General features: G+C 38.2%; 1 protein-coding gene across 3 annotated transcripts in view; it reads left to right on the top strand.

The window, feature by feature from the left end:
• Papi (tudor and KH domain containing protein papi) overlaps nt 1–13479 on the top strand; it is a 126270-nt gene that overhangs the window by 50144 nt on the left and 62647 nt on the right. For all 3 annotated transcript variants that reach the window (XM_076799134.1, XM_076799135.1, XM_076799136.1), the window contains exon 7: nt 10076–10318. In XM_076799134.1, coding sequence (XP_076655249.1) covers nt 10076–10318 — 243 coding nt within the window. The remainder of the gene's footprint in view (nt 1–10075; nt 10319–13479) is intronic.

Genomic DNA, 13479 nt, shown 5'->3' with positions numbered 1-13479 from the left:
TTATTAGCTTGTCCAATGTAGACAGTGTCTTAAACACCTCGATGTCTTTGACCACATGATCCGTTGCTCCCGAATCGATTATAAAACTTATTTTTTTTTGGATCATTAATCTGTTCGTCATCAGCTTGATCTGCAGTCATAAATGCAAATCGTTCACCCTCATTCTGCATTTGAACTGTATGCAGTGATCGTTGATGATGTTCCGTTGCAGCTTGATTTCTTTTGAAGAAATAGCAATCCTTCTTTTCGTGATTGCGTCTCCCACAATGATCGCACTGCATTTTATTGTTTTTATTAATTTTTTTATTTTTGAAGCCGTAGTTTTGCTTCTTTTTAAAATTTAATTTAAATCCTCTACTTTTCTTATTCTTCTTCTCACTATTTATAATTGTCTCTGTTTGCAGAACTTTCGCACTCGTTTCACTTTGTTCATTTTGCAATTTCACTTCATAATCAAGTAATTTTATTTTCACAAACCCGAGTGTCAGGTCTTCGTCCGCATGAGTCTGAATCGCGGTTACAAGTGCATCGTATGAATTCGGTAATGTAAATAAAAGTCTTGCGATTTTGCTCATTTCACTTAATGTTGCCCCTGCTGCTTCTAATTCAACTACCATTTCGTCAAAGCAGATCAGGTGTTTTGACAGCGGTGTAGTTTCCTTAAATTTGAATGTTAGAAGTTTCTTCTCAATCGCCAATTGAATCGCCAGGCTTTTTCGGTTATAAATCGAATCCAGTTTATGTATGACTTGTTTTGCCGTATCAGCTTCTGTTGAAAAACTGAGCATTGAATCAGACAAGTATTCAATGATAATTCCTTTGGCAATCCTTTCGCATCTTTTCCAATTACTTAATGCCTTTGGATCGGTGGGAGCTACCTCGTCTAAGACTTTTAATGCGTCTTCTTCTGCTATTAATGAACGAATTCGATATTTCCAGATACTATATTTTTCACCGTTAAACGGCTTAATGTTACGTTTTGCCTTTTTCGCCTCTTCACTCATTTTCGCACTGAGTTTTAACACTTACAGTTAATACTTGCACTTTCACTTTTTCCTTTTATATTATTTTTTTTTTAATGTCATTTTTTTTACCGAAAAAAATGTTATACTGTATTTTAACGTCACTCTACACTAACACGTACACCTTAACTATGTGCTTGGGCCCATAACCTGTTGGTTTTAGGAAGTAGGTATACTCGTGAATAAAATGCAAATACTTTATTTTATCCGTGTTCTCCCGTGTGCTGCCGGATTCGAACTGAGAGTGAATCGTTATAAAAAAACAAACGCGTTGCGCCGAGATGCTTCTGTTCAAAAACGCCTAGGACATCTCTATAGGCATCTGACGCAGAAACAAATGAACGACGTGCCCGTCACGTCGGCTAACATTCATTATTGGTTTTTTGTATATAGATATATATCTATACATCTATAACCTCTAAGGGCAGTTTTGGCCATCTTAATCGGCTAGGCCCTTTTCAGCTACGTTGCTTTTTAACACAATTATAGATACACTATAAAATTGTGAATTATTTAGGGAAGAGTAACGCACAACAGGCTGATATGAAGTTACTGCAATCCAATGTAGCTATAGATCAGCAATATTCACATTTAATCTGTTTATACGAGTCGCGTTTACTATCCGTGGTGAAAGGTAACACAATACTTTGCGCAACAAAAGTTACACGCACCCTATTTCATTAACGAAAACATACCCTCTGATGGATCTTGGATTCATTTCTTTTACCGTATGTATAGAATACAGTGAATTCGCGATATATGTCAGCAACACGGTTCTTGATGTCGTTTATTCTCCAGGAGTCATTCTTTGTTCCGTGCCGAACAGCGAAGCTCAAATGGCCTAGTTCACCGAGGAGTGTAAACATAATACCAAGATAACAAAACTTCTTTGTTTTTCATTATTTTTTTATGGGGCTTTCACCAACATATTCGTGGCATTTTTCTCGTGAAAATGATACCAAATATGATATATTCCGATGACGTTTACATGTGTAATCAACGATGAAATTTTGGGACCCATAGAAGGACAATGTATGGGAAAGAAAGAGACCCGGAGTGTCGATGCGTTTGGGAAAGATGAAAGACAGGCGAGAGCCCCGACCTTTAAATCAGAACTTAAACTTTTTTATTATGAATTATTTTTTACGAGACTTTCACCAATATATTTGTTGAATTTTTCTGATTAAAATGATACCAAACACAACACAATTCGGATTATATTTATACTAATATCCCATTAATATAATTGTAATGGGGAGTAATTTCCATCGTTCATTACACAAATAAATGTCATTGGAATTATATCATATTTGGTATCATTTTAATAAAAAAATGTCACGAATATGTTGGTGAAAGTCGCATAAAAAAATAATGAAAAATAAAGAAGTTTTCGAGTTTCGCTGTCCTTTCCTACGTTCTGCACTGCATCAAAGAGTAATGCCCCGACCACTACAAGACCCGGGCTGCTGACATATAACGCGGATTCACTGTACATAATAGACGGCCTCTTGTAGTTTACGAGATATTCGCAAAAACAATTTTTTGAAGTTGCTATACGCGATATGAGTATCGCGCAACGGCGCACAGTGGGACAAACGTGTGTTAAAATCAAAGAACTTTTGATAGAAATGAGATAGAGCGATGATTCTTTTTTTAAATTAAAGATAAAATATGGCAGAATACGGTAAAAATAAAGAAATTATGGTACGAACGGTTTTTAACTTTAAAAATCTGTGTTAAACTTGGAGTATTTAAACAAAATTATGATTTATCCAATACCATGCACGGTTAGAATTGCTTCTTGACATGCTATGCATCATTTCCCGTAAATTTTATCACGCTGATTTCAAATCCGGTCGTATTAAATAAAATGCTTACAGAACTCGCACGTGTTAGTCGTTACAAGGTCCCACAGAGAGTGAGGGCGCATACGTCGCACGCACGCTCGCACGCGAATCCCCAGTTCGGCTCGCGCGTTGCCAACCTATAGGATTTCTACATCCCTACTGTTTATTTCAATATCCAACACTTCCCCTTTGAAATAAAAAAAATGTAACGCAATAAACTAAGGTTAGGTTTCAATTCCCAACCCTCTCACACATCTATCATGTTTCGCTTTCGGCAACGCTTTAGTCAGTATGTCGGCTGTCATATCCTCCGACTTCAAATACTCAATAACAATATCGCCGTTTTGAATGGCCTCGCGAACAAAGTGATGTCTTAAATCAATATGCTTCGTTCTTCGGTGATACATGGGATTCTCGGCTAACCTTTTTGCACCTAAGTTGTCATTATGTATAGTTATTTGTTCCATTTCCTTTAACCCAATTTCCGACAGGAAATTCTTTAAATAAATGCCTTCCTTGGTGGCGTCCGCCAATCCCATATACTCCGCCTCAGTCGAGGATAATGCTACTGTTCTTTGTTTGCGCGATTCCCAAGCAATCGGTGCTGCACATAGTACAAAAACAAACCCAGTATAGGAATGCCTATCATTCACACAATTGCCCCAATCCGCATCTACATATCCTTTTATATGTTCCGTATCGCTCTTAAAAACTAACCGATATTGGGCGGTTCCCTTGAGGTAGCGTAACACTCCTCTTGCTGCGTTCCAATGGACTCGACTGTAACTATTATTAAATTGACTCAAGTAACTTATTGCAAATGCTATATCCGGCCTAGTCGTCACTGCTAAGTACATTAGACATCCTAACAATTCTCTATAAGGCAATGTTTCGCATTCTCTCGATACATTACATTTACTTAATTTCAAACCAGGATCTAACGGAATACATGTCGGTTTCGCATCATTCATGTTGTACTTTGCTATCAGTCTTTCGATATATTTACTTTGGCTAAGAATGTAATTATCTCCATCTTTGGTAAAGTTTATACCTAAACAATACTCTACTAAACCTAAATCCCTTAACTCCATACTGGACGATAATTTTTCTTTAACATCAATAATAGCCTTAATATTACTGGACATAACTAAAATATCATCTACATACAGAGCTATTAATAATAGACTTTTCTTTTCCCTTTTATAATATATACACGGATCCGCCGTTGAACGTTTCATACCCAATTCAATGATTTTATTATTTATCATTATGTTCCATTGACGGCCCGCCTGCTTCAAACCGTAAATAGCTTTCTTTAAAGAGCATACCTTATCTCCGGTTCTTAAATGACTTAACATTTTACTTGCTCTACTTGTTATTTCAGCAGATTCTTTCCTCGATACGATTCTTTCCAATGTCTCCTTAAATCTTTCCGGAATCTCCATATATATCGGTACATCCAATTCACTGTTTAAGTACGCTGTTGTTACGTCCAACTGATGAATTTGCATGCTGAAACGTGTAGCTAAAGCAACAAGTAAACGGATTGATCCCAATCGGGCTACGGGAGAAAATGTTTCATTATAATCGAAGCCCGGTCGCTGGCTAAATCCACGGGCGACTATACGTGCTTTTCGCCTACCTATTGTACCATCGCTATTTAATTTGTCGGTTAATACTACCTTACTATCTATCACGTTTCCTTCTCTTGGACGGTCCACAATGTCAAATACGTCCTTCTTTATCATTGATTTGACTTCTTGACCGATGGCTGCATACCACTCGTCTGCATCCGAACCTGAAATTGCCTTATACACCTGTATCTCTGCCATGGATGCCATCTCCGCTACTTCATTTTTTGGAACCAGATTGTACTTCTTTCTTGGTCTTCCCCTTAATCCTGTCTTTATTGGTTTCGGCCTCCCTGGACCTCTCTTCATTTCCATTGTCCTTGGGCATCCAGGACTTAATATTTCCTTTGCATCATGAAATTCGTCTTCGGGTTGTTGTTCCTTTTCCGATTCCTGAACCTCGCTTTCACTTGAATCGCTCTCTTCTGTCGATTCCTCTGATACAGAATCCTGAATCCTTGGTGTCTCATGATGCAAGGTGACATTTTCATTTTCATCATCCTCCTCCTCCAGAAACTTTACGTCTCGGCTAATTGTAACCTTGTTAGTTTCTGGATCCAAGAGTCGATAACCTTTAGATTCCTCTGAGTACCCCGCGAATCTGAATTCCTGGGCCTTGGCGTCTAGCTTTCTCCTTAACTCATCTGGCACATGAGCATACACCTTTGCACCGAACCTGTGAAAATTCTTCATGTTTGGCTTAGTACCGTCCCATTTCTTGATTGGAATATCACCCAGTGCTTTGGAATATATCCTATTTTGTAAATAATTAGCAGTGTTTACTGCCTCCGCCCAGTATTTGTTGGGTAGATCCGCATCCCTTAATAAGCATCGGCCCATTTCCATTAATGACCTGTTCTTCCTCTCTGCCACGCCGTTTTGCTCGGGACAGTACGCCACAGTATGTTGCATCTCTATTCCCTCTTCCTGAAGTATCTTTTCGAGCCGATGGTTTATATATTCTCGCCCTCTGTCTGATCGAAAACACTTAGGTTTCGCTCCATACTTAGTTTTCATTAACTCAATGAAATTTGCAATTTTTTTCTGGCACTTCAGATTTATGTTGCAAAAAATACACGTGAGTATATCTACTAAAATCATCTATCAATGTGAGAAAGTACCTTTTCTTGCTTGGCGTAATAGTCTGCATTGGCCCGCAGACATCCGTATGGATTAATTCCAGTATTTTCTTCGCCCTTGTTGATGACCTTTCTGGGAAACTTTGCCTCTGCATCTTCCCCTTGATGCATACCTCGCATGTGATCTTCATGCCGCAATCCTTAATCTGCAGGTTGTCTACCAGGTTCTTGACTGCCATTTCCTTTATTGCCAGCGGATCTCTGTGGCCTAATTTTCTATGCCACGTATGTATACAATCTCTATTGTGTTTACACGTGGTGAGCAATGCCTGGTTAACTATCTTTAGTTTGTATAGGTTACCTATTGCACTTGCTGTAACTATAACCTTATTGCCCCTTTTTATGTGGCACTCTTTATCACAGAAATTTACCTCTATTCCTTTTTCTGTTAATTTCCTTACTGACAGGAGACTTTCTCCCAGCTCAGGAACGAACAATACATCCTTGACTCGCACTGGGGATATGTGTCCATCTGCACCTTCGCACAACAATATGCCTTCGCCGATACCTCTTACTTTTGCATATTGCTGGTTCGCCACACGTACATCTGCCAATGCCCTTTTTTCCAGGACACTGAAAAAACTTTTATCATTTGTCATATGGCTCGTGGCACCAGAATCAACAAACCAGGCTCCCCCCATATTACCTTTGGTCATTCCTGTTCTGGTGCTGAAACAAAATTCTGGTTCTTCTTTACTTTTTGTCTCACTGACCTGATTAGCTCTTTCTTTGTTTGCCTTCCATTTTTGGTACTTGTAACAATCCTTTTTTATGTGTCCCTGTTTACTGCAAAAATAACACGTCATTGTCTGTGCCTTAGATAGAGCTGTAGTTAGCTTGTTGCTTCTTTGGTGTTGCGCTTTAAGGGCCATATTATCCTTCTCCCCAGGCTGCGAATGTGAATTTCTTCTTCTAAAATCCTCATCGATTAGCTTTCCTTTAACTAATTCTAGCGTCAATTCATTTTCAGATCTAGTTTCCAAAGCCGTAATCAGTGTTCCGTATGAGTCTGGCAAGCTGCTTAACACCATCGCTATAACTTCTTAGGGATTCCCATGCTTCTTTTGCAGATGTTGTATCCTTAATGTGTCTTATTTGGTCGTCCTCTAATAACAATCCTATTGTGGCCCTTGCCTGCATATCCGCTTTTATCCATTTTTCATCCGCTGATTCTGGTCTCTCTGCCTTCACCGTATGCCACAAATCTTCTTTTATTAATAAAAGTTCAACCTTACATTTCCATATCTGATAGTTGCTATTGCTTAACTTAGCCATGGTTAATTTTGTGCACGACATTTTCCTTCACTTTTAGCTTTCCTTTATTTTTTTTTTTTAATTTGCTTTATCTTTAACTTTATTTCTACTTTCACCTATCCTTTACTTCACTTTAACTTTACTTTAACTTTACTTTAATTTGGACCTTACTTTTACTTTAGCACGTGGCCTGGGCCCATAACCTATTAAATAAAATGCTTACAGAACTCGCACGTGTTAGTCGTTACAAGGTCCCACAGAGAGTGAGGGCGCATACGTCGCACGCACGCTCGCACGCGAATCCCCAGTTCGGCTCGCGCGTTGCCAACCTATAGGATTTCTACATCCCTACTGTTTATTTCAATATCCAACAGGTCGCAAAATTTGTCTACCTCCTGAGGATTTTGGAAAAAATCGATTTATATGAAAAAAAAGTAACGAAATCATCATTTTTTCGTTGAAATGATTTGATAACCCACTATTCCTATGCATTCCTATATATGGAATACAATCAGAATAAACGTAATGAAATATTTGAACCTTCCGAGTTACTCACAAAGCGAGGAACTCTTCACATCTCGTGATCACCTGACGGATCGCTGTCAGTGTCGCTCGAACTCCTTGTAGACTGTGTGGCTGTAATGTAATTTAAATTCGATATCTATTTTCCATAATTATGTTTTCATTTACACAGGAAGCTAGGTAAGTAATATTTAATCTTTTTAACTTACTTCTCATTATCAAATTTTTTAATTTCTGGTGGTACACTTTATTTTCTTTGTACAATATCGATTTTTCTATAAATATCATTGAAATTTTCGGGTCGTTTAAGTATATTGCTCGATTAAAAACATCTAATATTCTATTTTTTCGACTATTGTGTCGTGAATGAAGAATCACAATTCCAATTATTGATAGCCTACTATGTATTCTACAGATGCAAATAAAGGTCAATGCATATCTCGCAGGCCCGGCCGGCCGGCTCAAAATTACAACCCTGGTTTTGGTCCTAGCGTTTACTAGCGGCAACCGTGTCAGACTTTGGAAACGAATTTCTTCTCTGGCCTCTCGACCCTTTCCAGATGGCCTTTCGAGAGCGCGTTGACAGTTCCCTGCTGTGCGTGGCACAAAAAAAAATGTTTTTAAGGGCTCCACAGCTCCTTAGGTAATCTATCCGTATCTCTCTTTTACAACACCATGGAAATAGGAAACGTTCCTGGCACAGTGAAACAGCATCGCACATCCTTATGGACCACGCAATGGTGGTCCACGCAATTGTTTCAAGCCATAACTCCGTTATTATTGCATTTACGAAAAAATGATAAAGGAGAAAGATAAATGATTTGAAGAGCACTACATCTGTAGGCCTTTAAATTTATTTTAGACGCAGCAGTTCATGTGCAATTAACAATTGCATCATTTCTTTAAATAGAAATGCATATTTTTTTGCACAGATCGATTCTTCCTTTCATTGTACGTAAAAAATGATTAGGGTACCATGGCAAAAAAATTATTAGATCTCGAGATATTTTCAAAAAGTGTCTTCGTACTGCCACGCCACGAGCCGGACGACTAGCCTGCGAACATTCTCGTCGAGAATAGTCGCAGGCTAGTCGTCCGGCTCTAGCATTGGGCAGCGAACCCCTGGGTTTCTGGTAGCAGTGGACACGCTGTGCCTTTGTTCCGAACCTCTCGAACCCTCTCTAATGGCCGGATCCCAAAATGCTTATAAACGGGGAAAAAACGGCCGGTCGGCCGGCCGGTGAGATATGCATTGACCTTAAACCGTAGCATGAACTGTATAGGGAAAGTATTAATTATTGGGATTATTCGCAAGGCAAACCACACGTGACTGAGTGTGTGTATATAAAGACACACAGAGTGTGTGTATTCAATAATTAATACATTAATACATTATTCAATAATGTATATGAAAGAATATATGATAGAATATAATATGTTACAAAAGTACACGAGCTTCTCGAACGATCGAAAGCATGTTGCACATCCGAACGCGTCTACATTTCTACGAAGGGGGGACGCGCATCGCAAGCGCGCAGAACAAAGGACAAGCTGCCCAAAAGCTCCCCTCTACGCTCGCCGGACGCCCACTGGCTCCGCCACCGTTTATGGACCGAACAATCCTTCATTAATTACGATAAGAATTTATTAGAAAGAATTAATCGGTCCGAAAACAACGTTATTAATAAAAATATCGGTATTAAAATACAAAGAAAGTAATGTATTACAAGAAATTAAAAAATTCGTTGATGAGAAGTAAGTTAAAAAGATTAAATATTACTGATATATAGGAATAGATATAACATATATAGGAATGTATAGGAATAGTGGGTTGTCAAATCATTTCAACGAAAAAATGATGATTTCGTTAGTTTTTTTTCATATATATCGATTTTTTCCAAAATCCTCAGAAGGTAGACAAATTTTGCGACCGGATTTGAAATCAGCGTGATAAAATTTACAGGAAATGATGCATAGCATGTCAAGAAACAATTCTAACCGTGCATTTTCAAATTTAAAGAACGTTCGTTCCATAATCCCTCTATTTTTCCTTTATTCTGCAATATTTCAACTTTAATTTAAAAAAGAAATCATCGCTCTGTTTCATTTCTACCAAAAGTTCTTTGATTTTGACACAAACTTCGTCACTTGTCCCACTATGCGGCACTTGTCCCACTATGAAGACAGAACACTTAGACCCATATAATATACTAACAAATTTTGGCTGCTAAAACCCGGGACTTCCTGTATAATAAACCTAACATTATCTAAATAATTTTCAATGCGTACCTACTATTTACCTGGGAGCTAGGAGGTGCTCCAACTGAAGTCCCCTAACTTGAATATTTCTTCTGTTGGTAAGTACATCTGGAAAATTATTTCGATAATATCTCGTTAACTATTAGATTTGGGACATCTGAAGGTCAATACATTTGTTCGCAGAATTTGATACTCTATCGATTTACGATACAAAGGTAGGTCATTTCATTTAAAAAGATCAAGGTGACCTTGAAATCTCCAAAATGCCTGTACCCGTATACAAAATTTTTGCATCAGAATATTTCAATATAAATGTGCGTTAAAAATAGTGGAAGAACAAAATACCATTCCGAATGATTTTTTTAACGTTTTACTGAAGATATTTCTTGGAATTTTTATAGGATATTAATGTCGCTTTGGAACTGATAAACGAAGGTTTCGCGGATGCAGAAGAACCTTTGCTACTATCGAGTCGCTCCACATCACGCCCCTCGTCGGCAGCATCAATAGAAAAGAAGATTTCGACGAAAACTCCAGCAAACACTTCAAATAAAATGGATTCTAGTAACGAGATACTATCATCGACACTGAACACGACAATTAACCTCGAAACGTCAGAAGAAATAAATATGGCCACACCAAAGGTAAGTAATCTTTCTAGAACTGAATCCGTTAATTTACGAAAATAAGTTAATTCATTTTCATTAATTTGCCTAAACACTTCTTCGTTTAATTTGATTTAAGAATTTGTATCTATTGGTAACAGGTGGGAGAGAATTTAAGAGATGATTCGTGATAATACAAGATTTAAAATGAAGAAAACAAATTACATTAACACTTTTTAGCTTTGTTTTCAGGTAATTAATAATTAAAGTTGGTCTGTAACGGCGTACAAGGCTCTTGAACTGATTTATATACATTGTTATTAATCAGAGACCATTCTAAAATTGTTAATGATTTGAGAACAGACCTGAAATAGGAATTTTTTAATCTTTCATTTTTGCCTTATATTGTTCTATATTTAGTTTTTGGTTGTAGGATAATACTACTCTGCTAGTAAACTGAATTTTATCGGAAATCATTGAAGATATGTACCAAACAATTTTTCATAGAAATATAGTGGTACGAGTAAAATATGACTACTTCGGTCAATATTAGTTTACTAGATACCTAATAGGATCAAGTTTTATTTTTTTAGTGGAATCTTATAGTTTGTTCAAGATCATATGGTGGTCTTCTTTGTTCATAACAAATCCAACTTTTATGCATACATGTGCAAAGTTTCGTTAGAACTGCATTTGTTTTAATCCTGTGACGGTTACTCCGGTTTTGGTGGAGGGAGTGCCGAGTCAGCCGGCTGGCCAAGGCTTTCATATCTCCTCGTAGATTGGGTAAAATGCGTTTATACAGCTGGTTAGCTTTACAGTCCGTAGTGTTCGCCCGGTGGCACTGGTTGCTGGTGCGGCGCGTGTTCGCAGGTCGCGGGGCCGCGGAGGTTTGACAAAGGGAGGTCTTTGCTCGATGTTCCGCCACTGAGGTGGAGGGATTCCCATAGGTATTGCACCATTCGGTGCCGGATTGCTGGACGGTGGAGCGGTCAGCGATCTGAGCTGGGGGGGGGGGGGGGGTTGACGACAGTTGCTGGTGACAGGGTGTCGGAGTAAATATCATCGGAATTGTATCATATTTGGTATCATTTTCATTAGAAAAATGCCTCGAATATGTTGGTGAAAGTCTTATAAAAAAATAATTAATAATAAAGAAGTTAAATGTTTTATTTAAAGGCCCACGCTCACGCGGGCTTTGATCTGTGCTCGGTGCCCGCGACTCTCCGCGTCTCTTTCTTTCGTATAGGCTGTCCTTCTCTGTGTTCGAAACTTTCATCACTCATTACTAGACTGCGGAAGTTTATGCACGATAAATATATAACATGCATATGACATTTATGCACGAAAAATATGCAAAATATGCAAAATATGCACGAAAAATATCCAAAATATGCAAAGTATATAGGTATATATAAAATGTAGTATAATAAACAATATATTAGTATGTTACAGAATATTCACTATATACACATATATAAAATACTTTTCACAATTATTCTGATACATTATAGTTCGCGTGACAATAAATTACGAGCATTTTTTCCAAATTTAATGTTGGTAATTGGTGGCGTTTCTCTGTCAAAATTAATTGATACGCGGAGAATGACCGCCTACGTCACACGAAGTAATCGGTGCGTATTTAAATTTACTCCAACATTGTTCTGGCACAGTTATTGGACCTTGAACGCCCTCGTTATTTAAAATACTTGAAATCTTCGATAATGTAGAAAATCCTACATTCTTTTCTAAGGTAGTATTACATTTTTTCTAATTTTTTCACCGCAATCACCAGGAATATTTTTTAAATGTATCATACTATTCATATATATTCCGATTGATTCAGTTAACGTTAAACCTATAGTTTCCAGTTTCCGTAGTGTTGGTGGCAAAGTGTTTAAATGTGCCTTAATGTACATTAAGTGTTGAGCAAGTTGATCTTGCTGGAGCACCTCTTGTGCAATTTTAATTGCGACAGCATCCTTTGTCTTGAATGATTGAACTACCTATTAACATATTTCTGGATAAAATTGTATTTAAATCTAAAGAAATTCTTTATTACCACTTACGGGACTTTAAAAAATCTTGACAAACCTCTTTAATTTTAACGAAATGGTCAGCATAAAATAATGCTGCTTCAATCCATGTACCCCACCTGGTGAGGACTGGTTCTGGCGGCAAAGAAATATTTTTTAATTTCTTCCGATATTCTTGTTTCCGAAGTGGGGCTTTTAAAAAGATCTTTTTTACAGATGATATTACCGTGTTCACTAATGGGAAGTGAAGTCGTACTTCCTCAGCAATCCTGTGTAAGCCGTGAACTAAGCATGTAACATGTATCATATTTTGGTAAAACAAGTTTAGTTTTCTGCCTGCTTTAACCATATACTGTGCGGCATCAGTTATGAGGAGAAGAACTTTTTCTTCATTACCATTAGGTAACAATATGTATAGCGGAATTAACAAATCGAGCAATGGTCGCATGATTTGTTTCCTCTAATACCTTTGTAACCGTTCTTTCCGACCGTTTCTTTCTGTCCGAATACGTTGTTACCCGTATCCCTACTTCGCGTCTCGAGATTACCCCTTACCGTCTCGCAGGGCCGGTTACTACCCTAATTCCTCGAAGCTCGCAAGTTCGCGAGATAGAATGGATTCGTGCCTCCAGGCACTGGAAAGCGGCGAGGTATGGACGAGTTAAATGAGATATTCGAAGCCCAGATAAAGTAACAAAAGATGATATATTCTCGTAAGAACCGTTGTGTGTGTTTGTATACAGTTAAGTCAAGGTAACTGTCACGGTCCGATAAGACCAAGACAACAATCCTCGCACCACGTCACCAGGCCCAAGATCACGACTGATTCAGCACCCGACAACTTTGAACCATTAAACAGTCCCAAACCTTTGTACCCCAAATAAGATTACCCATTAATATATAAGACCCCAAACCCGTGTACCCAGCAGTCGACGATCACCTCTGCTACGGCACGTCTCGCCGATCCAACTTTAAAAATAAAAAGCAAGTTCGAATTCCCGAAATCTTCGAGTATTCAATCGCGAAAGTGAAATACGGCGTTCCTTCGCGAAACCAGCCATTTCACCGTAACATTTTGGCGATCCTGCCAGGATACCGGTTCATCTGCTGGAAGAAAATCTTCAACGGCAACCAACCACGGCTGTTTGACCACGAAGACGGACT

This window comes from Halictus rubicundus, chromosome 13, assembly GCF_050948215.1.
Source record: "Halictus rubicundus isolate RS-2024b chromosome 13, iyHalRubi1_principal, whole genome shotgun sequence".
Taxonomy (NCBI): Eukaryota; Metazoa; Arthropoda; class Insecta; order Hymenoptera; family Halictidae; genus Halictus; species Halictus rubicundus.
This window is presented reverse-complemented; position numbering and strand designations above follow the sequence as displayed.